This window comes from Dipodomys spectabilis, unplaced genomic scaffold (genome assembly GCF_019054845.1).
Source record: "Dipodomys spectabilis isolate Male_0828 unplaced genomic scaffold, ASM1905484v1 ptg000140l, whole genome shotgun sequence".
In the NCBI taxonomy this organism is placed as follows: Eukaryota; Metazoa; Chordata; class Mammalia; order Rodentia; family Heteromyidae; genus Dipodomys; species Dipodomys spectabilis.
In genome coordinates, this window is record NW_024870817.1 from 31,634,807 (window position 1) to 31,661,069 (window position 26,263).

Below are 26,263 nucleotides of genomic sequence, written 5' to 3' on the forward strand. Positions count from 1 at the left end.
GCAAACCTTTTACTCTCTTGTACAGCCAAAACCTAGAGTCTCAATTTTGTTATTAGCTATTGTGAGCTAAGAAATCAGAAATGAATTTAGCAACTTTTTACTTCCCTATTGTCATTACAATTAGAGTAGCTTACCTAACTGTATTTTCAGAAAATAACAGTAACATTTAGGTCTGGGAATGTAGCTTAGTGGTAGAGTGCTTGCCTTGCATTCATGAAGCCCTGGGTTCAATTCCTCAGTACCACATAAACAGAAAAGGCTTTGAAATGGTACTGTGGCTCAAGTGGTAGCCTTGAGCAAAAGAAGCTCAGGGACAGAGCCCAGGCCCTGAGTTCAAGCTCCAGAACTAGAAGAAAAAAAAAGTAACATTTAAGAAAACACAAATTATTCTTTTACCTTGTATAATTGAAGATGCTTTAAAAACACCATTTATTTTATATAGTTAGCTAGCTAGCTGTCTAGATAGATAGATAGATAGATAGATAGATAGATAGATAGATAGATAGATTCTAGTCTTGTTTATGAAATGTTAGATAATGCCAGATATTTGCTAATTTCACAGAACAACTAAAGGATTTAAGATTGTTTTGAAGTTTTAAAATATTATAGACAGGTAGAATTTTGGCCACTCGCTGTTATAAATGAGCTTATATATTTTATAGTTTTATACACAATATGGTGAATTTGAATGAAGAACCTCTGCTCATACTTATTCTTGTCACCAGACAAGGATCGATGCTAATAAAATTTTAATTACTCTCTTAACTATGTAATACAATATTTTCATATAATCCTACTCATTAAGTTGACAGTAGGAAATGATTCAGTATGGAAAAATCAATTGCATTAGTCACAGATCTGATAGAGGTGCATAACCAAATGTAAACCTCATTGATTTGTACACCACTCATTGTGAACTTGCATTCACTTGCATGCAAGCTTTGTATGCATATTTAAACTGGGAAAATAGATATTTTAGCTGATTTTCAATAGAAATCATTGATAGCAATTTGCTTTCCAAAGTTGAAGAGACTTGGGGCATTTTGTACAAACTCTACAGTCAGGCAGTATGTATGTGCGTTCTGATCCTCTTATGTGATCTTGAACCAGTTGAATGTTCAGAACCTCAATTGTTTTCATCTTAAAATGGGATTAGAAGTACCACTTTCTAGCTTAGTACTGGGTTCTAGCCTATAACCCTAGTTACTCAGGATCACAGTTCAAAGCCAACCCAGGCAGAAAAAAAAAAAACTGCAAGACTCTTATCTCCAATTACTCAGCAAAAACCCTGCAAGTGTAGCTATGGTTCAAATGGTAAAGCCATTCTTGAGTAAAAAGCCAAGCAAGAGCATTAGGTTCTCAGTTCAAACCCTAGTACTATCACAGAGATAGAAAGACAGAGGAGAGAAAGAGAAAGGGAGAAGAAGGAAGAAAGGAAGGGAAGGAGGGAGGGAGGGATGGAGGGAGGGAGAGAGGGAGAAAGGAAAGGACAGGAAAGGAAAGGAAAGTGGGGGGAAGGGAGGGAATAGTTCCTAGCCAGTTGCTGCACCCATCATCCTAGCTACCCAGGGGCCTGACATCTAAGGACTGTGGTTTGAAGCTCACCCCAATAGAAAGGTCCAAGAGACTTCAGTTAACCAGCAAAAATAATGCACCAGAGGTATGACTCAAGTGGTAGTGTACCAGCCTTCAGCAAAAAATGAGAATGCATGGGCTGGGAAGGTGACTCAGTGGTAGAGCGCTTGCCTTGCATGCCAGAGGCCCTCGGTTCGATTCCTCAGCACCACATAAGCAAAAAAGAAAAAAGCCAGAAGTGGCGCTGTGGCTCAAGGGGTAGAGCGCTAGCCTTGAGCTGAAGAGCTGAGGGACAGCGCCCAGGCCAGAGTTCAAGCCCCACGACCTGACCAAAAAAAAAAAATGAGAATGCAAAGTCCTAAGTTCAAGCCTCAGTACCAGTATAAACACACACACACACACAAAGTACCAGCCTCTACAAGCATTGTTATGAAAGCTAAATGAATTAATTTGTGGCCAAGAAATTTATTAATTTCAGAGTATCATGGAAATGCTAATTTTATGAATGCAACAAATGCCTAGAATAGAGCCAGCCACATGGTGTTTGTTAAATAAGTTACACAGTCCTAGTAAAACTACCTTCTCCCAGGAATGTAAAGTTTATGTAATTTCTCCAAAACTGCTTACAAAATGACTTCAAATATAGTTACTTAGTACCACATGACTGAGAATACAGAGTGTACGTTTTTGTTACTCTGTGTGTGTGTGTGTGTGTGTGCGCGCGCCCGTGTGCGTGCGTGTGCACGTGCACACCAGTCCTGGGGCTTGAACTCAGAGCCTAAGTGTTGCCTCTAAGCTGTTCTTTGCTCAAGGCTACCACTGTTATCACTTGAGCCACAGCTCCACTTCTGACTTTTTTGTTGCTTAATTGGAGCTGATAGATACATGAACATTCCTGCCTGGGCTGGCTTCATACTGCACTCCTCAGATCTCCAGCCTCTTGAGTAGCTAGAATTACAGGCACGCACCTCTGGTGTGTGGCTCAGAATATGAGTTTTATTAAAATTATTAGTCTGTCTGGGTTTCAGTGGTGCAAACCATTTTGAAGCCAGTCTGGGCAGATAAATCAAGAGACTGTTATCCAATTAACCAGCAAAATTCTAGACATGAGTTGTTGTTCAGTTGGTAGAGTGCAAGCCTTGAGTGATAAATCTAAGCAAGAATGTTCAAGCCTCAGTACTGGTAAAAAAAAAAAAAAAAAAAATTTTTTTGTTTAATTAGTCTGTAACACAAATCTCAGTCACTTGGGAAATCCTTTCCCCAAATAGTTACTGTCACAAAATGAAACAGTACAGGTTCATCACAAGGGGACCAAGCGTGGGAAAAATGCATCACTCTTGCGCTCTCAGAAGCATTATAGTAACAGGTGATGGATGTACTCTTATTTTGTCAGGAATTCTCGGAGGTCAATTAAACTAGATGTAAAGGCAGAGCCCAAAGGCACAAAGAGAGCCAAGCCAGTGAGATACACCGCCGCCAAGCTGCAGGAGAAAGGCGTCTTGCTGGAGATAGATGATCTTCTGACAAACCAGTAAGTGAAGCATACACATCCACACGCACACGGTCTGCCTCAGCATTCCTCAGGGCCCCTTGCCTTTGAGAGAGAGATCCCCTTGGTTACAGAGGCCAGGGAAGGGAAGAATCCATGAACTGTTGTCACTAGTCTTCCCTTAGGCTCTCAGCAGCCATACTGTCTGGTTGTGTGAAATATGGATCAAGAGGTTCTATGTTTCTTTCTGGTGGTTCATCCACTGTGTGTGTACCCAGGGAACAAGCTGAGTCATAGCAGGGAGAATGAAAGGCTGTCTTTTGGCCATGTTAAATGAGTTATCTTCAGTTGCGAAGCAGACTTTTCTAATTCCAAAGCCACAGGCTGCTAAGCCCTGGGGCCCAGCCAACTCCCAACAGTGAATGTGAATCCAAACTGGAGGAGGGGACCAAACCTTCTCCGCAGCACCAGCAGGCACCAGCTACTGCTCCCCTGCAAGGGATCATGGGCTTGGACTCTGGGGCCTGGTCTCAGAAGTCAGCTCATTGCATTGGCCTCCTGACTAATTCCCACCTGCCCTTGGTCCTGGCTTCAAAGCTGCTGAGGCCAAGAAACCTCCTAACTACAGGCTTAGAGAAAGAGCTTCTTCCTTTTTAGAAGTTTCTATAAAAGATACCATGTACAAGCCAGGTTCTGATGACTCATGCCTATAATCCTAGCTACTCAGGAAGCTGAGGTCTGAGGATCTCACTTCAAAGCCAGCCTGGGCAAAAGTTCATGAGACTCTTTATCTCCAATTAAACACCAAAAGAAGAAGAAGAAGAAAGCCAGAAGTAGAGCTGTGGCCCAAGTGGTAGATTGGTACCCTTGAGCAAAAAAGCTCAGGACTGGCACCAAAAACAAAAATTAACAAAGTTACCATGTACAAGATTAGGGGATGACCTGACAGCAACCTAGTTCAATATTTAGCTCTCATGTTCTATGACCATCCTGTTTCCAAGTATATTTGATTCTCCTAAGAGCAAAGGCCACACTGTTTATTCCCTTTGTAAAAAGCCCCTATTCAGCACTGTGAGAGCTGTACCCCTCAACTAAAAGGGTTCCTAGGCTTAGTAGTATTGAAGCCAGGCCCGTGGGCAGGCTGGTTTTGGGGGAACAGAGTAGAAAAATGGTGTCACTGTTTAGTGTCTTCCTTAGGATTTTTCCAACAGGCTGTTCACATGTTAAGCTGGCATTCTATGAGTGTATTTCATTCTGTGAGCTTATATCCTAGTATGTGTGTAATTCTACCTTTGTGACTGTTCCTTTCCGTACTAGGTTTAAGAATATTACATTTGATATCATGGCTACCGAAGATGTGGGCATCTTTGATGTCAGATCAAAAGTCCTCGGTGTAGAGATGGAAAAAGTACAACTCAATATTCAGGTAAGTGGGATTGCTGCAGACAGGGGTGTGTTTTACATGAATGGTATGATAGCAGTCATGGCAACAGTAATATTTAGCAGACCACTGATATAAGCCTTATTTGTCAGTGTGTTTTTGGTTTGGTTTGGTTTGGTTTGGTTGTGCCAATACAAGGGCTTGTACTCAGAGCCTGGGTGCTGTCCTTTTAGTTTTGCCACTCTACCCCTTGAGCTAAACTCCACTTTCAGCTTTTGGTGTTTAATTGGAGATAAAAGTCTCATCCACTTTACTGCCTAGGTTGGCTTCAAACCACAATTCTCAGATCTCGCCTCCTGAATAACTAAAATTACAGATGGAGTTAGGCAACAGTGGCTTACATGTTCATTTTAAGTGTCAGAGGTATTTTAAAAGCTGTGAGTTTTTTTCAAGTTGTTGGAACTTAAGATGTACTTAGAAGGTAAACCATAGTAGTAAGTTTTTCTAAGCCATGTTTCTATTTGGAGTTTAAACAAAAGGGATTTAATAGTGCCCAAAAAGACATAAAATAAAGACTAGAAAATAGTATTTGGTGGAAATTTGCATTTCCTTCTCTAAGACAATATATATATATATACCAACATGGAATTTTCTTTTTTTTCTTTTTTTCCTTTTTTTTTTTTTTTTTTTTGTCAGTCGTGGGGCTTAAACTCTGGGTCTGGGCATTTTCCCTGTGCTCTTCAGCTCAAGGCAAACACTCTGTCGCTTGAGCCACAGCACCACTTCCAGTTTTCTAATGGTTTATTGGAGATAAGAGTCTCATGGAGGTTCCTGCACAGACTGGCTTTGAACTGTGATCCTCATATCTCAGTCTCCTGAGTAGCTAGGGTTACAGGTGTGAGCTACCCGTGCCTGGCTAGAATTTTCTTGAATCTGTTTTTCCTTTTTTTTCTCTCTCCTACGTGTGTGTGTGTGAGAGAGAGACAGAGAGACAGAGAGACAGAGACAGAGAGAATGTTTGCACATGCATACCTGCACCGGGGCTGGAACTCAGAGCCTAGGCACTGTCCCTGAGTTTTTTACTCAAGGCTAACATTCTACCACTGAGCCACAGCTCAAGAGTCTTACAGACTTTGCTGCCCAGGCTGGTTTCAAACCACAATCCTCAGACCTCAGCCTCCTGAGTAGCTAGGATTATAGGTATGAGCCACTGACACCTAGCTCTTTCTACTTCCTAGAATAGTATTTGCATCCATCTCTTAAATCTATTTGTTAAAAATGACAAGAGTGGAAGACATTATCTAAAACACAGGCTCACGCCTGTAATACCAGAATTCAGGCCTCATGACCGACCAAAAAAAAGAAAAGAAAAGAAAGAAAGAAAAAATGGATAATGTAAATTATCCCTATTTTATTTCAAATACACATTGAAACCAACCATATTTGAATCCAAGTCAAGAAAAAAAAAAAAGATTGAGGTAGGGTGTGCACTAAAATGTTTATCCACCCTTCACCTCTACAACAAGATTGGAAATAACTGAGCTTGTCCTTCTTTTTTTTTTTTTCAGTCTGTCATGGGGCTTGAACTCAGGTCTTGGGCGCTCTCCATGAGCTCTTTTGCTAAGGCTAGTGCTCTACTACTTTGAGCCACAGCTCCACTTCCGGATTTCTGGTGGTTAATTGGAGATGAGAGCCTCACACACTTTCCTGCTCAGGCTATCTTTTTTTTTTTTTTCAGTCAGTCATGGGGGCACTGTCCCTCAGCTCTTCGGCTCAAGGCTAGCACTCTACCACTTGAGCCACAGCGCCACTTCCGGCTTTTTCTGCTTATGTGATGCTGAGGAATCAAACCCAGGGCCTCATGCATGCAAGGCAAACACTCCACCACTGAGCCACCTTCCCAGCCCCTCAGCCTGGCTTTGAACTGCAGTCCTCAGATCTCAGCCTGGGATTATACTCATGAGCCATCAGCGCCCTGCTGAGCTTTTCCTTCTTATATAATGCTTTTTACACAATAGCTATTTGCTTGGGTCTCAAGACATCTGTGAAAAAGCCCCCAGGTCCTCTGTTGTGTCTGTGTGAACCATCTGGCTGAGCCCTCAGTCGTGATGTAAGATCTGGCCACACTGCCAGCCAGCTCAGCCCATGGCTCAGCGCCCTGAAATTACTTGCCCCTCATGGGAGGAAGCCAGAGCCCTGCTTTTCTGTCTAGCAGTCTTTATAAGCTCAAAAAAGAAAATGGGACCTCAATGGGTTCCATAAGAATACTGAGGTAAGGGAATAAATTGAGCATTCAGGAAAAAAGAAACTAAAAAGTGCTGTGTGATTATGAAAACATACATGAGTAAATGTTAGTGTTTTGTTTTCTTTTGACCTCATGATTTTACTGTCTTAACAAATTAGAACTTAGAATCTGATCATTTTGCCTCTTACTCTTCTTATCTCCTCCCAGATCCAAAGACTTATATTTCTTTTTTTAACATATATATATATACAGTTATTGTAAAGATACTATACAGAGGGGTTACGGTTACTTGAGAAAGGTAATGAGTACATTTCCTATGGAGCATTGTTACCCCCTCCTTTGTTTTTCCCCTACCATCTCTTCCTGCCCCACCTCCACAACTCCTCCCTCCCCACCCAAAGTTGTAAAGTTCATTTTCAACATAGTGTCTTGTATATCTCATTGTTACAATGGGTCAACTTGTATCTTTGTTTCAGCATTTTGTTATTTCCCTTCCCCTCCCCAAATAGAAAAATGTATATACAAGATGCAGGGGGAAAACATACAAAAAAAAATCACATAATACATTTTAAGTACATTAAGAAGAACAAGACAGGGCTGGGAAGGTGGCTCAGTGGTAGAGTGCTTGCCTTGCATGCATGAGGCTCTGGGTTTGATTCCTCAGCACCACATAACCAGAAAAAGCCAGAAATGGCTCTGTGTGAGGGACAGTGCCCAGGCCCAGAGAAAGAAAGAAAGAAGGAAGGAAGGGAGGAAGGGAGGGAGGGAGGGAACAGCAACAAAGATAAAACCTTGTGTCCTTATCTTGGGGTTCATTTCACTTAGCATTATCTTAGCATAGCTTTTGACCTTTCTGCTTATAATAGACATATACTAGTTATCACAGGTAAGGGAAACCATGGGACCTATGTTTCTTTAGGCCCAGCTTACTTCACTTAATATGATTTTTTCCAAGTCTTTCCATTTCCTAACAAATGGGACGGTGTCATTCTTTCTGATGGAGGCATAGAATTCCATTGTGTATATATACCACATTTTCTTGATCCATTCATCTACTAAGGAGCATCTGCATTGGTTCCATATCTTAGCTATGGTGAATAATGTTGCGATAAGCATAGTTGTGCCTCTGATGTCACTGTATTTGATTCTGGTGCCCTGTATCTTGTATGTACAATTTTCTGATTTGGGGAAGGAAAGAGAAATAACAAAATGCTGAAATAAGGGTACAGAATAACCTATTGTAACAATGAGATGTACAAGACGGTATGTTGAAAACGAACTTTATAATTTTGGAGAGGGAAAGTTGGGAAGGTAAGGGAAATATAAAGGAGGGAGTAACAATGCTCAATAGGAAGTGCACTCATTACCTTACTCATGTAACTGTAACCCCTCTGTACAGTATCTTTACAATAAAAATATATATTAAAAAATACAGAAAAAAAAGATGCAGCGTACCAGAATCAAATACAGTGAAAACAGGGGTTATACCATGGGGAAAGAACATACAAAAGAAACAAAAATAATCACACAGTACATTATAAGTACATTAAAAACAACAGCAACAAAGATAAAACCTCTTGTGTCCCTATCTTGAGGTTCATTTCACTTAGCATCATCTTATATGGTCATATGTACATAACTTTTGACCTTTTCTGCTTGTCCTAGACATATACTAGTTATTGCAGATAAACATGGCACCTATGTTTCTATGAGCCTGACTTACTTTACTTAATATGATTTGTTCCAAGTCTTTCCCATTTCCTAGAAAATGGGGCAATGTCATTCTTTCTGATGGAGGCATAGTATTCCATTATATATATATATATATATATATATATATATATATATATACATGTATATATATATATATATATATATGACATATTTTCTTGATCCATTCATCTACTGAGGGGCATCTGGGTTGGTTCCATATCTTAGCTATGGTGAATAATGCTGCGATAAACATAGTTGTGCTGGTAGTTTTAGTGTGGTCTTGTTTGTGATCATTTGGGTAATGCCCAAAAGTGGGATTGCTGGGTCATAGGGGAGCTCTATGTGGAGTCTTTTGAGGAATCTCCATACTGCTTTCCAAAACAAGTTTACATTCCACCAACAATGCAGTAGGGTTCTCTTTTATTCACATCCCCTCCAGCATCTGTTATTAGATTTCTTCATTATTACAGCTATTCTGACTGGGGTGAGGTGGAATCTCAATGTTGTTTTGATTTGCATTTGTTTTATGGCTAGAGAAGTTGAGCGTTTCTTCATGTGTCTATTGGCCATTCTTATTTCCTCTTTAAGTCTTTTTTATTGGGGGGGGGGGGGGGAAGGATCCGGTCATAGGGCCTGAACTCTGGGTCTGGGCGCTGTCCCTCAGCTCTTCAGCTCAAGGCTAGCGCTCTACCACTTGAGCCACAGCACCATTTCCGGCTTTTTTCTTTTTGCTTATGTGGTGCTGAGGAATCAAACCCAGGGTCTCAGGCATGCAAGGCAAGTGCTCTACAACTGAGCCACCTTCCCAGGCCTCCTCTTTAAGTCTTTAGCCCACTGATTAATCGAGCAGTTGTTTCTTTGAGGATTTGTTTTTGGGTATTTAATCTTTTGAGTTCTAAGTACATTTTAGGTATGAGGCCCTTGTCCATTATATGGTTAGTGGGAATCTTCTCCCAATCTGTAGGCTTTCTATTGATCTTACAGGCTATATCCTTTGCCATGCATAAGCTCTGCAGTTTCATGAAATCCCATTTGTCCAACCTTTCTTTGATTTGTTGTTTCTGGGTCTTTATTAAAAAAATTTCAGGCTGGGAAGGTGGCTCAGTGGTAGAGTGCTTGCTTTGCATGCATGAGGTCCTGGGTTCGATTCCTCAGCACCACATAAGCAAAAAGAAAAAAGCCGGAAGTGGCGCTGTGGCTCAAGTGGTAGAGCGCTAGCCTTGAGCTGAAGAGCTGAGGGACACAGCACCCAGGCCCAGAGTTCAGGCACCATGACTGGACCCCCCCCCCCCCAAAAAAAAAAGAAAAATGAAAATTTCGGCCTTTGCCAAGGAGTTCTAGAGTTTCTCCTATTCCTTCCTGTAATGTTTTCAGGGTGTCTGCTTTTACTTCGAGGTCTTTGATCCATTTGGAGTTGATTCTGGTGCAGGTTGATATATAAGTATCTAGCTTTAGTTTTCTACAGATGTTTAACCAATTTTGCCAGCACCATTTACTGAAGAGGCTGTCTTTCTTCCATTCTTTTTTTGTCAGTCTTAGGGCTTGAACTCTGGGGCCGGGGCGCTGTCCCTCATCTCTTCAGCTCAAGGCTAATGCTCTACCAGTTGAGCCATAGTACCACTTCTGGTTTTCTGAGTAGTTTTTTTTTTTTTCAAATTTTTTATTGTGATTAAGTAGTTACATAATTTCCCAAATTGCAGAGTATTGTGGGATAGTGATGCTCAGTTAAATTCACAAACACATTCTAACTTTCCTGGAGCAAATTGTCTATCACAGTCTATAACATTTATGAGTTCTATGAGCTTTGTGATCCAGTTATTTCTTCCACATTGGGTGGTATGCACATTTCTTTTGTTTTGCATAGCATCAGCTGTTCCCTCTTTCCCACTTGTTCCCTCCCTCCCATCGCTGCCATTAACTTGCTTAGTTCATTTTGGCCAATGTCCTGTGCAGCTGAGATGGGTCCTGCTGTTGTATGTTTTTCCCTGATTCCCTCTAGTTCTGTGTCGTCTTCCTGGTTCCCCTCCGGTGTGCACATATATACCATACATGTGATCAGCAGCATGGGATTATTTAGTAGTGATTCGACCAGATGAGTGGAAGTTCTTTGTTTCTTAATTCCTGTTAATTTTGTCATATCACCAAACATTTTGGATTTAACATCCACTTATCAGGGAGACAATGTGCCGAATGTCTCTTTGCTCTTGGCTTAGCTCGCTCAACATGATTTCTTCTAGCTCCATCCATTTCCTTGCAAATGCCATTATTTTGTCATTTCTAATGGCTGCATAATATTCCATTGTGTATAGATACCACAATTTTTGGATCCATTCATCTGTGGTGGGACATCTGGGTTGTTTCTATATCCTGGCTATTGTGAACAGTGCTGCAATAAACATGGAGGTGCATGAGTCCTTGTATACTGGTTCCTGTTGTTCAGGATAGATGCCTAGAAGTGGCATGACTGGGTCATAAGGGAGGTCAATATTTAGCTTTCTGAGGACCCTCCAGACTGCTTTCCAAAGTGGTTGTGTAAGTGTACATTCCCACCAGCAGTGCAATAGGGTTCCTCTTTCTCCACATCCCCTCCAGCATTTGTCATTGGCTGACTTGAGGATGTGGGACATTCTGACTGGGGTAAGGTGGTATCTCAGGGTTGTCTTTTTTTGCATTTCCTTCACAACCAGGGGTGGTGAACATTTCCTCATGTGTTTATTTGCCATTTTTATCTCTTCATCTGAGAAGTCTCTCTTTAGTTCCCTTGCCCATTTAGTAATTGTTTGTTAGGTTTGGGAGGGATTAGTTTCTTGAGTTCCCTGTATATACTGGATATAACTCCTTGTCTGATATATTGCTGGTAAATATTTTTCCCAATTAGTTGGTTGTCTTTCTAGCTTGGTTGTGATAGCTTTAGCTGTGCAGAAACTTTTTATTTTAAGGTAGTCCCATTTGTCGAGTCTCTTTCCAATTTGTTGTAACCCTGAGACTCTGTTCAGGAAGTTCCTTCCTGTGCCTATAAGTTCAAGTGTCTCTCCTACTCTGTCCTGCAGTAGTTTCAGATATTCAGGTTTAATGTTAAGGTCTTTAATCCATTTTGAGTTGATGTTGGTGCATGGTGATAGGCTGGGGTCCACTTTTAGTTTTCTGCATGTGGCCGCCCAGTTTTCCCAGCACTAGTGGTTGAAGAGGCTGTGTTTCTTCCATTGTATGTCTTTGGCACCCTTTGTCAAATATCAGCTGACTGTAAGCATGTGGATTTATTTCTGGATCTTCTATTCCATTGGTCTTCAGGTCTGTTTTTGTACCAGTACCATGCTGTCTTTGTTATTATGGCTCTATAGTAGAGTTTGAAGTTCGGCGTGGATATCCCTCCCTGTTGTCTTTATTCCCAAGAATTGTTTTGGCTATTCTAGGTCTTTTGTTGTTCCATATGAATTTTTGTACTGTTTTCTGCATTTCAGAGATGTACGTCATTGGGATTTTAATAGTAATTGCATTGAATTTGTATATTAATTTTGTCAGTATTGCCATTTTCACTATATTGTCTGCCTATCTAAGAGCATGGTAGGTCTTTCCATTTCCTAGTGTCTTCTGCAATTTCTTTCTTTAACTTTTTATAGTTCTCATTAAATAGTTCTTTTACATCTTTGGTTAGGTTAATTCCTAAATATTTTATTTTGGGGGAGGTTATTGTGAATGGGGTTGCTCCCTTTATTTCCCTCTCTTCCTGTACATTATCAGTGTATAGGAAGGCAACTGATTTTTGTGGGTTTATTTTGTATCCTGCTACTTTGCCAAAGTGATTTATGATTTCTAAGAGTTTGGGGATGGAGTTTTTGGGATCGTGAAGGTATAGTATCATGTCATCTGCAAAAAGGGATAGTTTAACTTCGTCTTTCCCTATGCGGATCCCTTTTAATGTCTTTTTCTTGCCTTATTGCCCTGGCTAAGGTTCCAGGACTATATTGAAGAGGAGTGGAGACAGTGGGCATCCTTGCCTTGTTCCTGATTTTAGGAGAATTGGTTGTAGCTTTTCCCCATTAATATAATATTGGCTAGTGGTCTGTCATAAATGGCTTTTATTGTTTTAAGAAATGTTACTTCTATTCCTATTTTCTCCAGAGCTTTTAGCATGAATGAATGTTGAATTTTATCAAAGGCCTTTTCTGCATCTGTGGAGATAATCATGTGATTCCTGACCTTGGCTCTGTTGATGTATTGGATTACATTTATTGACTTACCTATGTTAAACCATCCCTGCATCTCTGGGATGAAGCCTACCTGGTCGTAGTGTATGATTTTTTTTATGTGTTTCTAGATTCTGTTAGCTAGAATTTTGTTAAGGATCTTTGCATCTGTGTTCATCAAGGAAATTGGCCTGTAAGTCTCTTTTTTGATTGAGTCTTTGCCTGGTTTGGGGATGAGTGTGATGTTGGCTTTGTAGAATGAGTTTGGGATAGCTCCCTCCTTCTCTGTTTCTCTGAAGAGTTTGAGGAGTATGGGTATTAGTTCTTCTTTAAAGGTCTTATAAAATTCTGTTGTGAATCCATCTGGTCCTGGGCTTTTCTTTGTTGGAAGACTTCTGATTGCTTCCTGTATCTCCTTGTAGGATACTGGCTTATTTAATTGATTTACTTCTTCTTTGCTCAGTTTGGGCAACTTGTATTTCTCTAAAAATGCATCCATTTCTGCCAAGTTTTCTTTCTTTAGAGAGTATAACTTTTGAAAGTAGTCCATTAAAATTGTTTGGATATCTTGGGTACGTGTTGTGATTTTTTCCGTGGCATCCCTAATCCTGTTAATATGGGTTTCCTCTCTTCTTTTTTAATCTTGCCAATGGTCCATCAATTTTGTTTATTTTTTCAAAGAACCAGCTTTTTGTTTGGTTAATTTTGGCTATGATTCTCCGATTCTCTATTTCATTAATCTCTGTTCTTAGATTGGTTATCTGGCTCCGTCTAGTAACTTTAGATTCCATTTTTCCATGTTTTTCTAGCTGTTTTAATTGAAACATGAGATTATTTACTTGGGCTGTCTCTATTTTCTTGATGTGGGCACTGAGGGCAATAAATTTGCCCCTCAGGACTGCTTTTGCTGTGTCCCACAAGTTTCTTTGTGATGTGTTTTCATTATCATTGAGTTGTAGGAATGTTTTAATTTCTTCTTTGATCTCTTCCGTTACCCAGGCATTGCTTAGAAGTGTGCTATTCAATTTCCATGTATTTGAGTAATTTCTGCAGTTTGCTTTGTTATTGAGAACTAGCTTGATTCCACTGTGGTCAGATTACAGGGGATTATGTCATCCCCTTGTATTTGCTTAAGTTCCTTGTATGAACTATGATATGGTCTATTTTGGAGAAACTTCCATGAGCTGCTGAGAAGAATGTGTACTGTGTTGTTTTAGGGTGAAATACTCGGTAGATGTCAGTTAGTCCGCTTGAAGTATGGCCTCACTTAATTCAGTAGCTTCTTTGCCAATCCTCAGGTTGGTAGACCTGTCCTTTGGTGAGAGTGGTGTGTTAAAGTCTCCTAGTATTATCGTATTGGGATCTATTTTATTCTGTAAGTTTGAGAGTATTTGCTTAACATATTTGGGTGCACCAATGTTTGGGGAATATAAGTTGATGATGGTAATATCGTTCTCTTGGATTGTTCCCTGTATTAATATGTAGTGTCCGTCCTTTTTGTATTGATTTTAATGAAAAGTTTATTTTGTCAGATATCAGGATTGCTACACCTGCTTTCTTACTGGGGGTATTTGATTGGTAGATCCTTTTCCAACCTTTCACTCTGAGTTTGTTTGTATGTTTGGCTGAGAGGTGGGTCTCCTGAAGGCAACAGATGGATGGGTCATGTTTTCTGATCCAATCTGCAGTTCTTTTTCTTTTGATTGGCCAATTAAGCCCATTAATATTAAGAGATAGTATAGAGAGATGCATTGTGGTCCCTGTCCTTCCCTGTTTTCCTCAGTTTTTCTTCTTTCCTTTCTCCTGTGCTTGCTCAGTTAGACTTCTATTAATGCCTGTTTGGGTGCAGGTCCCTGTTCCAATTGCTTTCTTTGGGTTGTGTTCCCCCTCTTAGTATTCTTTGTAATGCTGGCTTAATGTTTATGTATTCATTTAGTTTTTCTTTGCTATTAAAAATTTTCAGTTCTCCATCGAATGTTAATGCTAGCTTTACTGGGTATATCAGTCTGGGTTGGCAGGGCTTGTATAGTACTTTCCCAGGCCTTTCTTGCATTCAGTGTTTGTGTGGAGAGATCTGCAGTGATTCTAATTTTTTTCCCATTGTAGTATAATTCCTTCTTCATTTTTGCTGCATGCAAGATTGTTTCCTTATTATTCAGATCTATCATTTTTACTATAATGTGTCTAGAAGTGTTTCTCCTGGGATCTTGCTTGTTAGGTGTTATATATGCTTCTGTTATGTAGGTAAGATGTCCTTTTTTGAGATAGAGAGAATTTTCACCGATTATCTTGTTGAATAGGTGTTGCATTCCCTTGCTTTGATATTCCTCACCTTTGTCTACTCCAATTATATGAAGGTTAAATTTCTTGGCACTATCTGCTTGCTCTTGGATTTCCCTTTGGCATAATTTAAGTGATTTTTCCATATCTGTCATTTTTTGGTCCAGTTGGTGTATTCTGTCTTCTGTATCTGACACTCTGAATTCCATTTCGTTCACTCTGTTAACTGTGGCTTCCATTGTGGTTTGCATGGAGGAAATGGACTCCTTTATGGATTCGATGTTGGTTCTCAAAGTACTAATCTCACCTCTTAATGAGGTGTGTACTGCCTCTATTTTGGCATTAATCTCACCTCTTAGTGAGGTGTGTGCTGACTCTATTTTTGCCTGCATCTCCTGTTTGATATCCTGCATCTCTTTCAATATTTTGACCCTGTGTTCTTTCAATTTCTGGACTATTTCTCACTTTATTTCTTGAGTCATTGCCTCCAACATCTCTTGGATGTAGCTTTTGTCTTCCATTTCTGCTTTGCTCCCACTGGGGCTCTACCCTGGGTAGCTGGCTTCTGGGGATAGCTTGCTATCCTGGGTGTTGATAAACCTTGTAATTTTTCTCTGTGATTTTCTCATGGGGATTCAGGGATTATTGGAGAGTAATCTGAAATTTTGTTTTGGTCAATAGGTGTCTGTCTTTGCTTGGCTGCAGTTTCTGTGCTGGTAGAGAGAGTCTATACCTGATCTCGGTTCTGTTAGGGGCCGACCTCCAGCTGCTGGTCTGACCCACGTAGGGTTCTCGGCTCTCTGCTGTAAATCACTGGCAGTTTCTACCTTTAGAAAGGTTGAGCAGCCTAGACTGCTCCTGTTTGCTCCTACAGGTGCTCTTGGCAAGATGGGATGTGCTGGATGCACTCTCCCAGATGCTGGAGTCCTCTATGGGCTCCTGATGGATTTTTTTTGGGGGGGGGGGCGGTTGTGGGCTGGAACTCTGGGCTTGGGCACTGTCCCTCATCTCTTTAGCTCAAGGCTGGCACCCTACCATTTGAGCCACAGCACCACTTCTGGCCCTTTCTCCTTATGTGGTGCTGAGGAATCAGATCCAGGGCCTCACGCACACAAGACAAGCACTCTACTGCTGAGCCACCTTACCAGCCTGAGCTCCTGACTATTATCAGGTGCTGGCGGCCAGTGTTGTCCAATTCCCAGCCTAGAATATATGGGTCAGGTTCTGGGCTTCTCTTGTCCTGAACCCCCGGGTCTTTTGCTGTCACAGGCGTAATTCCCGGGGTACAGTTCCCTGTTTTTCTACCCTCTGCTGAGGCGTATGCTCAGCTTCTGACTTCTGGTTGTGTTGCTCAGGCACCAGATCCCCAGCCCTGGTCCCAGCCCCCTGCCTGGGGCACGCCGGTTGGACCTGTGCTGCTGTGTATCCTGCCTAAGTTACGCAGCCTGGAGTACACAGTTCAAATTTCTTCCACTGTTGGGTGTCTTGATCCAGGGGCGCTATTCCTGGCTTGGGCGTTTAGGCTCCCTTCCAGGGGCACTCTTGCTCTAGCCAGCGGAATGTGCTCCATGGGCTGGTGGAGCTCTCGAACAGTTCCCAGTTTTAGTGGTCCTGTGGTCCAGGTGTTGGGGTAGGGAGTCTGGGTCAGGGTCTGGGGATTCCCACCAGCTCTGGTCTCCTTTGAGGGATACACTGTCCCCTGCGGGGTACTCACCCTGGAGCTAGTAGTTGTTTCTGTGTGATGTAGGTCATTGGTTGCCATTGCAGAGTTCAATTGAGGTGGTTGTGGGATGGGCTGGGTGGTGGTGGCTCTGCGTGTTTCTCTTCTGTCTCTGCCTCGGTTGATGCTGTTCGGGTCCACGGCCCCAGGATGGGCCTCCAGCCTCCGCCCGAGGGGTTGGGGTGCGGCCTCCATGCAGGTTCTGAGTGCTGGGGTTTGTCTCTGTTTACACCAGGTTCTGAGCGCTGAGGTTTGTCTCTGTTTGCGCTCTCTGGATCAGCACCAGTTCCTTGCAGGTCTTCTGCTCTGGTGTTCTGTGGGCGTCCAGTGTAGCTCTGGGGTTCCCGCTGTGGGGCCGAGTGGCTTTGGCGGGGTGGAGCCTCTCTGCTCGGATGGAGAGTGAGGAGTGGGGGTGGGATCTTTGTGCAAGCTCCCAGCTTGGCGGTTTCTCTGTTTGCAGCCATCAGGTCCGGCACTGGTACGTCAGGCCACTTCTGCGCGGGTCAGTTACCCACCTTTTCAAACTTAATCTTGATAGTTCCAATTTCCTTCTCAGAGCACTTTTGAGTTCCCAGAGATGACTTCTAAATAGGGAACCTCTATTTACTTCTTCTGAGTAGTTTAATGGAGATAAGAGTCTCACAGACTTTTCCTGCCCGGACTGGCTTTGAATCATGATCCTCAGATCTCAGTCTCCTGAGTAGCTAGGATTACGGGTGTGAGCTACCAGCACCTGGCTCCATTATATTTTTTTAGCTCCCTTATCAAAGACTAGTTGGCTATAGATCTCTGGGTTCATTTCTGGGTCTTCAATTCTATTCTATTGGTCCTCAGGTCTGTTCTTGTGCCAGTACCAAGCTGTTTTGATTACCATGGCTTTGTAGTAGAGTTTTTGAATATCAATACCAAATTGGATTGGTATTGATATTCCTCCAGCACTGTTCTTTCTGCTAAGGATTGCTTTTGCTATTCAAGGTCTTTTATTGTTCCATATGAATTTTTGGATTACTTCTTCTATTTCATTGAAAAGTGAGGTTGAGATATTGACAAGTATCGCATTGAATTTATAGATAGCCTTTGGCAGTATTCCCATTTTCATGATGTTAATCCTCCCAATCCAGGAGCATGGGAGGTTTTTCTGCTTCCTTAGTTCTGCTTTAATTTCCTTTTTCAAGTTTTTAAAGTTTTCATCATAGAAAGGTCCTTCTTCTTTAGTTAACTCCTAGGTATTTTATTTTTTGTGGAGCTATCACAGAAGGAGTTGCTCGCCGGGCGCCGGTGGCTCACGCCTGTAATCCTAGCTACTCAAAAGGCTGAGATTTAAGAATCACAGTTCATAGCCAGCTGGGGCAGGAAAATCTGTAGAGTCTTATCTCCAATAAACCATCAGAAAACGGAAGTGGTAGAGTGCTCGCCTTGAGCTGAAGAGCTGAGGGACAGCTCCCAGGCCCAGAGTTCAAGCCCCACGACCAACAACAACAACAAAAAAGGGTTGTTTTCCTGATTTCAGCCATGCTCTTCTCATTGTTGGCATACAGAAAAGCCATTGATTTTTGAGGGTTAATTTTATCCCCTGTTATTTTGTCAAAGTTTTGAATCAGCTCAAGTAACTTGGGAGTGGAGTCCATGGGATTCTTTAAATACAAGATCATGTCATCTACAAAGAGGGAGAGTTTTACTTCATCTTTCCCTATTTGGATCCTGTTTATGTTTGCATCTTGTCTTATTGCTGTAGGTAGGCACTCTAAAATACTAAATTGAAAAGAAGTGAAGAGAGCAGACATCCTTGTCTCATTCCTGCATTTAGAGGAAATGGCTTTAGCTTTTCACCATTACGTATAATGCTGGCTGTAGGTTTGTCATACACAGCAAAAGGCTTATAATTCTTAATAGCCAGTGTTCTTTGAGATGTGCAGTTGAGCTAACATCATCAGCCTCAGTATATCTTTGTAGTTTGAGCTTCTCCCCCCACCTCCAGAAATTGGCTTATCCTGCTCTGTAGATCCACTCTGCTTCCTGTCACATCACCACTTTTCCCGGGCACAGGATCCTTGCCCTTCTTGTACTGTGTCTTTTCCTGAGGTTGGTGCTTGCCACACATTTTCTTTGCAGAAAGCTCAGTGGATTTTAGGAAGGCTAACCAGGATTGCAGTTACAAACAGTTTGGGGCTAGGGAGGGGAGAATGACTGAGGAAGAAGAAGGGGAAGCTGGCAAGAGCCCCAGTTCTCTCAAAGATGACCCCATCTCTGCAAGTGGCTGGCTTAACATAGTCCTCAGGTATCATTAAGAACTAGTCCCTCATGCCACTCAGGAGGCTGAGATCTGACGATCAGGGTTTGAAATCATCCCAGGTAGGAAAGTTTGTGAGACTCTTATCTCCAAAAAAAAACTACCAAAAAGCCAGAAGTGAAATTGTCACTCAAGTAGTAGAGTGCTAGTAAAAGAAGCTTAGGGACAATGCTCAGGCCCTGAGTTCAAGACCTAGAACTGGCACAAAAACCAACAAACAAAATTTTTTTTTTAACTAAAGAAATTCCCAGGGCTAATCTTAGTCTGGAATAATTCAAGAATGAAGCCTTCTACCTGGGGAAGCCTTTTTTTTTTTTTGTCTGTGGTTTGCTATAGGGGAAAATGTTGCTGCTCAGTCTCATGCATATGACTGGTGAGACCCAGTTATTTGTATTAGAAAGTTGACTTCCTTTGTCCATATCATAGCAATTAAAGCCTGGGAATGAGGCCTTATTTTCAATACAGGAGCAAAAGTAATCTGGATCTGTAAGGAATTGCTTGACACAATGGTCTGCAAACTGTGGTCATTATTTTCATCTGTATATAGTGTCCTCATCCCCATGCATATGTATCTGTACTCATAAGGTTTAGATCCAGAGGATCATGGTTCAAAGCCAGACTGGACAAGGAAAAAAAAAAAGCACTAACATTTCATCTTCAAAAATGACCAGCAAAAAGCTAGACTGGAGACATGGCTGAAGTACTAGAGAGCCAGCTGAGCAAGCAAGCCATGCAAGGATGAGGCCTTGAGTTCAAACACCAAATCCCCAAAACGTATACAATATATACAAACATTTAAGTATTTAATAAATAATAAAATTAATCAATAGACTTACAGTATTAGTTTGCTCTCCAACAAGTGGTCTTGCCCATTTAACTTTAGAAAATACAACTGCTCTAAAAGAAAATGCTCCATCTCAGTGGAAAAGTTGAGTTTTGTTTTTTTTTGTTATTGTTGTTGTTGTTTTGGTTAGTCATGGGGCTTGAACTCTGGGCCTGGGTGCTGTCCCTGAGCTCTTCAGCTCAAGCTGAGCACTCTACCAATTGAGCCACAGCACCACTTCCGGCTTTCTGGTGGTTTATTGGAGATAAGAGTCTCACAGACTTTTCCTGTCTGGGCTTTGAATCATTATCCTCAGATCTCAACCTCCTGAGAAGCTAGGATTACAGGTGTGAGCCACTGGCACCCAGCTAAGTTGAGCTTTTTCAGCTGAAAATTATGATTACATATATATATATATATATATATATATATATATATATATATATATGATACTCAATTGATGGGAATTATTTTCTTTGATGTAGTCCTTTTATTTTTGTTTTTGTTTTCTTTTATTTTTGCAGTAGTTGGGATGAAACTCAGGACCCTCCTTCATGCTAGGCAAATGCTTCCCCACTGAGCTACCCTTCTCCCATTTGTGGTTTAGAATCCTACTTGCCTTCGTCTAGGGAATGATTCTCAAAGTGTGGCACCCTGATCAGCAATATCATCATAAACTGGGAAGATGGTAAAAATGAGAATCTATGGGAGCTGAGAGATCTGAGTTTTAACTAAGCTATGAGCAATTTTGTATGTGTGCTAGGCTTGATCTTGGAGCCTAGGCACTGTCCCTGAGCTCTTTTGCTCAAGGCTAGTGCTCTACCACTTGATCTACAGCTCCAATTTAGTCATTCTGTGATTAACTGGAGATGAGAGTCTCACAGACTTTTCTTGCTTGGGCTGACTTCAAATTATGATTCTCAGATCTCAGCCTCTTAACATAGCTAGGATGACAGGCATGAGCCTCCAGCACCTATCCTAAACTATATTTTTAATCAGATGATTCCAGAGCTCACTAAAGTTTAAGGATGCCACTCTCCATCTAGGTCATTAGACCAATTGAGTCTTTTGTCACCAGATAAATTCTACTTGCAAAATGTGCAGAATGTCAAAGTTGAGATTCCATGCTGTTTCCTCCGGTTTCAGGATTTGCTTCAGATGCAATATGAAGGAGTATCTGTGATGAAAATGTTCGAAAAGGTTAAAGTGAATGTCAACCTTCTCATATACCTGCTCAACAAGAAGTTCTATGGAAAATGAAGTGCCTGCAGAGATGTCATGGATTCCGTATCATCTGGATTAAGAAATGAATTTGCTTAGTATTTTTGTTTTTAACATGATTGAAATCACTGCTCTTAAACGTGTGATTTTTCTTAAAAGACCAAAACTGTTTGGAAGAATGTACCCATGTGCCTTTTTGATAATTTGATACTACAGTAAGATAACACACACACAAAATGAATTAATGTAAACACATCCACATTGTACTGTGGTATAGCTAGGTACTCTTAATTGAACTCTCAATACCCGGTGATTTATTTTAAACTAGAAGGACAAGTTTAGATGACTAGAGACAAATGTGTAAACCTATTTTCCTATGAAAAATTTTAAAATATCCCACTTGAATAATGTAAATTCTTCATGGATTTTTTTTTTTTGGTCTATGAAGAAATGTAAACCTAATGAGTTTGTAATGAATTATTTAGATGTTGAGTTCGAAGCCCTGTCATCTGGGAATTACTGATTTTAAAGAAAACTTTTGTGCAATTCAAGATGAAGTTTTTATAAGTAATTGAAAGTGACAATACAGTAACACTTTCAGTATGAAAGTATATATTTTATGTGATTTATTCCTACTAAAAGAAAGTGCACTACTCCTGCAAAGACTCTAATACATTAGAGTCTCTAGTGCCCAAGAAATACTATGGACAGTGTCACAGCCCCCACCTCTACTACCCCTCACAATTTATTTGAATACTACAATTGTGCCTCTCAATTTTTTGTAATGATATCAAATCAGTATCTAGATTGTTTTTAAATGTATTCTTTGAAAATTGTTTTATGTAAAATAAATGTTACTTAATTACATTGATGTGCCTTCCCCCCACCCACCCTTTTCTTTTTAGCTTTTTGACACAGTCTCACTGTGTAGTCTAAGCCTGCCTCAAGCTCATGATCCTTCTGCCTAAAATTTAGCCTCCAGAATACTAGGATTACAGGTATGTGCCACAACACCCAGCTCCATTACTGTGACTTTTACATTGACTTAGTAAATCTATATTGTGTAGTGGGTAGAAGATTCTTGTTGGAGCTTATGAGAAAAAGAAATAATATCTTACTTATTATTTGCAGTAAGATACTGTAAGTTCTTCCTTGCCACTGAAACAAGACAGACAAGTTTGTTTTTTCCCAAGTTCAGTCATTCAAAGGTAAATGTATGTATCCATGGAGTAATCCAAGGAACCAGTTGGGTTCCATGGATTTGTATTGTCCAGTGATGCTCAACTAGCAAGAAGGTGGAATGAAATCCAGGGCAAAGACTTATACAAGTCACTTCTTATTACATTTTTTTAGTCCATTCTGTGGTCATAGCTAGTTCAAGTCTATTTTGTGTATAACAAAATACCTGAGGCCAAGTTCTTTATAAAGAAAAGATATTTAGCTCACCATACTGGAGGTCTGAGAGCCTGGTGCCAGACCTGTTTGGTTTCTGATGTGAGCTTCCTATCAGCCGCATCACATAGTCCACATGCAGGAGCAAAAACACTCAAAGTGCCCTTGCTTTATAACAAGCCAGTCTGGTGATAACTAATCCAGTCCCCACACACCCAACTTCCTTCCTCAAGACCTAAACCACGTAATCCACCCTCTCCACAAAGATAGCAGTATTTATTCATGCACCCAACTGAAGCCAGGGGAGGAGAGCAAGGTGATACTCTTAAGAGGAAGGGAAGGAGAGTAACTCCAGGAACAGCTGGGCTGTTTGCACCACAACAGGAACTCAGATGCAGCTGTCATGTCCATCACTGACTCTATTCATTTCTCCAATAGCTTTATTTTCCTTAATGATTGTAATATATGCACTTATGGCACAAATGAACTTACGTATGAAAATATGAATTTGGAAAAATCACCAAAGTAACAAATTCTACTAGGGGGGGTGGGGAGAGGGAGCATGGAGGGAGCATTTTGGAGCTTGAACTCAGGGCCTGGGCACTGTCCCTGAGCCTTTTTGCTCAAGGCTAGCACTCTACCACTTGAACCACAGTTCTACTTCTTGGCGGTAAATTGGAGGTAAGTCTCATTACTCACTGGCTTTGAGCACAGACAATCACTGGCAACTAGCCAGGAATATATTTTTTGACACAGAGGTGAATACCTTAAAACAGATGCTATCTCAGTTGGTGGTGGATGTGGGGATGGTTTGTAGTGTTGCCCTGACTGCAGTTTTCTGTGAGGAGAATCAAGTGACGCCTTGAAAACAAACGTATGCATAAAGTAGGGTTCTGCGCCAAGGGTTGTTAAGCTTCCTCCCTGCTTCAACAAAGGCTTTTAGTAGAAATGTCTGGCAGGTAAAAAATTATGGAGCGGTGTCTGGAGGCAAGGGCCAGTCTCTCCCGGCATCTCTGAGCTGACCCTGTCTTAGCTTATTCCAACACTGAGGCCTTGAGCATGGTGTATGTATGAGGACGAGGGGGTTCCTGTCATTCCAGTGGCTTTCAGGAAAGGCCATAGAGCTTACTCTCTGTTGGCCAAGATGAGGGTAGCACTGAGGCCATTATCAGTTGTCCTTCGGTTGAGGGATTTTTTTCGGTATTGATGTTTGAACTCAGGACCTCAGTCATTAGCCTAGTGCTCTACCCCTTGAGCCTTGACTCCAGCAGTGGTTTTTAGATGGTTATTTTTGAGATAAGTCTTAGGAACTTCTCTGCTCAAGCTGGTCTTGGACGCTGATCCTTCTATACTCAGCCTCCTGAGGAGCTAGGATTACAGGTAATGAGCCACTGGCAACCAGCTAAATCCATGATGTTTAATAATGTTTATATATCTGTATATTTCTGATAAGCCATACTAGTTTTTTATGTTGTTACATTTAATCATCCTCCCTAGGAAATAATAGACTTTATAATAATAAAATTTCATAATATATATTTAATAGAATACAGTCAAATAGGATGATAATTTCATTTTGCAAAGCTGGCTCTATTTTGATGTATATTTGATCATGTTATCTGCACTACAAAAGTGATCTTTGTGGGGGTTCCCTGCTCCTGTAAACTTCACTGTGTCACGTGGCACTTCCAAAGGACCAAAAGAAAGTGGAGAAGCCCTGTGGTCAATCTCTCAGACCAAATGAGCTATCAGTGCCAAGCGAGGGAAGGAGGCCTAGCCAGTTAGTTCAGAGATTAGTGGCCAAGAAAGAGCAGAGCCCTGTGTGATTGCATATGTGTAAGGTGGGGTGGGGAGGGGGGGGTCTGGACACCAGTCAGAGGTGCCATTCACAACGGGATTTTTATGAGTGTAGTTAAGTAAGGGTTTGTGGCAGCCCTCAAATGCCTCAAGAGGTGAACCACAGAACTGTCAGTGGTGAAAGTGATCCCCATGAAGCATTCCCATGGGCCCTGGATGGTCTCACTGCCTGTTAGCTTTGTGAAAACTGTTGCCTCTGTTACTGAAACCAAGGCATGGGGACAGGTTAAAGTAGAATTGGTAGAGTTCTCTGAGCTCCAGAGGACAACAGCTTGGTTTTAGTCCCTCTGTAAGGCCAGAGTCTTGGCCGACACAGACATGGGTGCTGGCAGTAGGAGAAAAGGAGCCTGGAGCCTGGGTGCCTCAGCCCACTGAGCCTTGGTCTCCAGATAGTCATTGGGACAGACTTCTCAGGTTGGTTCTGTGATTTCTCATGACAGGAGAAAACTTCCTACTTTAAATCTATGGGAAGGAAAGTCAGCAAAGAGAACTAAGATAGTACATTCACCTAATTGAACTGCAGTGTTTGCTGCTGCTGCTGCTCTGTGTGTATGTGTGTGTGTGTCTATGTCTGTGTCTGTGTCTGTGTCTGCGTGCGCACATGCCAGTCCTGGGGCTTGAACCCTGGGCCTGGGCATTGTCTCTGAGCTGCTTTTGCCCAAGGCCAGCATTCCACATCTTGAGTTACAGCTCCACTTCTGGCTTTTTTTTTTTTTTTTTGGTGTGGGAGAGTAGGTAAGTTTATTGGAGATGAATCTCAATAACTTTCCTGCACAGGCTGACTTCAAAACATGATCCTCAGATCTTAGCCTACAGAGTAGCTAGGACTATAAGCATGAGCCACTGGCATCCAGTTTATTCTTATTTTTCTTTGTGTCTTTTTCTCTGTACCCTAAATCATAAGGATAGTGTGCCACTCTCTCCAAGGTTTATGAGATTAACTATATTCCAAACCCAGAATACCAATACAAGCTTGTAGCAACAAAAGAGAGAAAACAGGCCAGCTGCTGTTTAGCATGTCACTTAATTACAATTCATTGTTTTCTTTAAAAAGAAAAAAAAAGAGTGGCACTGGGCACCATGAGCTCATGTTTGTAATCCTAACTGTTCAGAAGGCTGAGATTTGGAAGATCAAAGTTCAAAGCTTGCCCAGGCAGAAAAGTCTATGAGACTCCATCTCCAAAATAACCAACAAAAAACCTAGATGGAGGCATGGCTCAAGAGATAGATGTGCCAGCCATACAAGACAGCCAAGCTATGAGTTCAAACCATGGTAGAAAAAAATAGAAAGCAAATGTAGAGGCCAAGCATGATGGCACATGCTTATAATCCCAACAATGTGGGAGGTAGAGATTGAGAGGATCATGGTTCCAGGCCAGTAAATACACTCAGAAATACCATAAACATGGAAAGGTGGGTAATGACACACTGCTTGCTGCCAGGCAAGTTAAAACTGAGAAAATGAAAACACAAAGGCTAGTATCACATACTTATGAATGATGCTGGAGAAGGTGGGAAATACTGGGAGGGAAATTGCATCTGTGCTACACATATAAAACATTTTTTCTGTCATTCCTTAAACAATACAGTATAACAATTATTTACATTGCATTTCCATTGTATCAGGTACTCATAATCTAGAGAATATTTGAAGTCCACTGAAGGTTTATGTGTAAGATTTGTACAAATACCAGGCCATTTTATGTGAGAGACAAGCATCCTTAGATTTGGGGTTTCTAGGAGATCCTGGAACCAATCCCCTTGGGACATCAAAGGCCAATGGTATGTGGTATCTTGTTCAGTTATTTTTCCAGTTCTCTTAAAGGCATAGTTTTCAAAATGTATTCCTCTGTGTCTGAGCATGGGAATTTGTTAAAAATGTAATAACCAAACCATGCCTGGCTTAGCAATGCTATGGCTTCAGTCCTCAGGCCTCCAAGTGAATCTTACCTGTGATGTTTCTCAAAACTTTGCTCTGGGAGCCTTCAGATCTCACCATCACCTGGGAGTGTGTACTTGTCAAACATGGAGATTCTAGAACCTGAGATCCAGGAGGGGGGTCCAGGAACCCACTCCTGTTGCTTTTGGAA

General features: G+C 41.4%; 1 protein-coding gene across 1 annotated transcript in view; it reads left to right on the forward strand.

The window, feature by feature from the left end:
- The window catches only part of Iqgap2 (IQ motif containing GTPase activating protein 2), a 256,337-nt gene extending 234,546 nt beyond the window's left edge, over nucleotides 1-21,791 (forward strand). The window contains exons 34-36 of the mRNA XM_042690727.1: nucleotides 2,969-3,106; nucleotides 4,382-4,490; nucleotides 20,850-21,791. Of these exons, the coding sequence (XP_042546661.1) occupies nucleotides 2,969-3,106; nucleotides 4,382-4,490; nucleotides 20,850-20,963 (361 nt within the window). The 3' untranslated portion in view covers nucleotides 20,964-21,791. The remainder of the gene's footprint in view (nucleotides 1-2,968; nucleotides 3,107-4,381; nucleotides 4,491-20,849) is intronic.
- The last annotated feature ends 4,472 nt before the right edge of the window (nucleotides 21,792-26,263 follow it).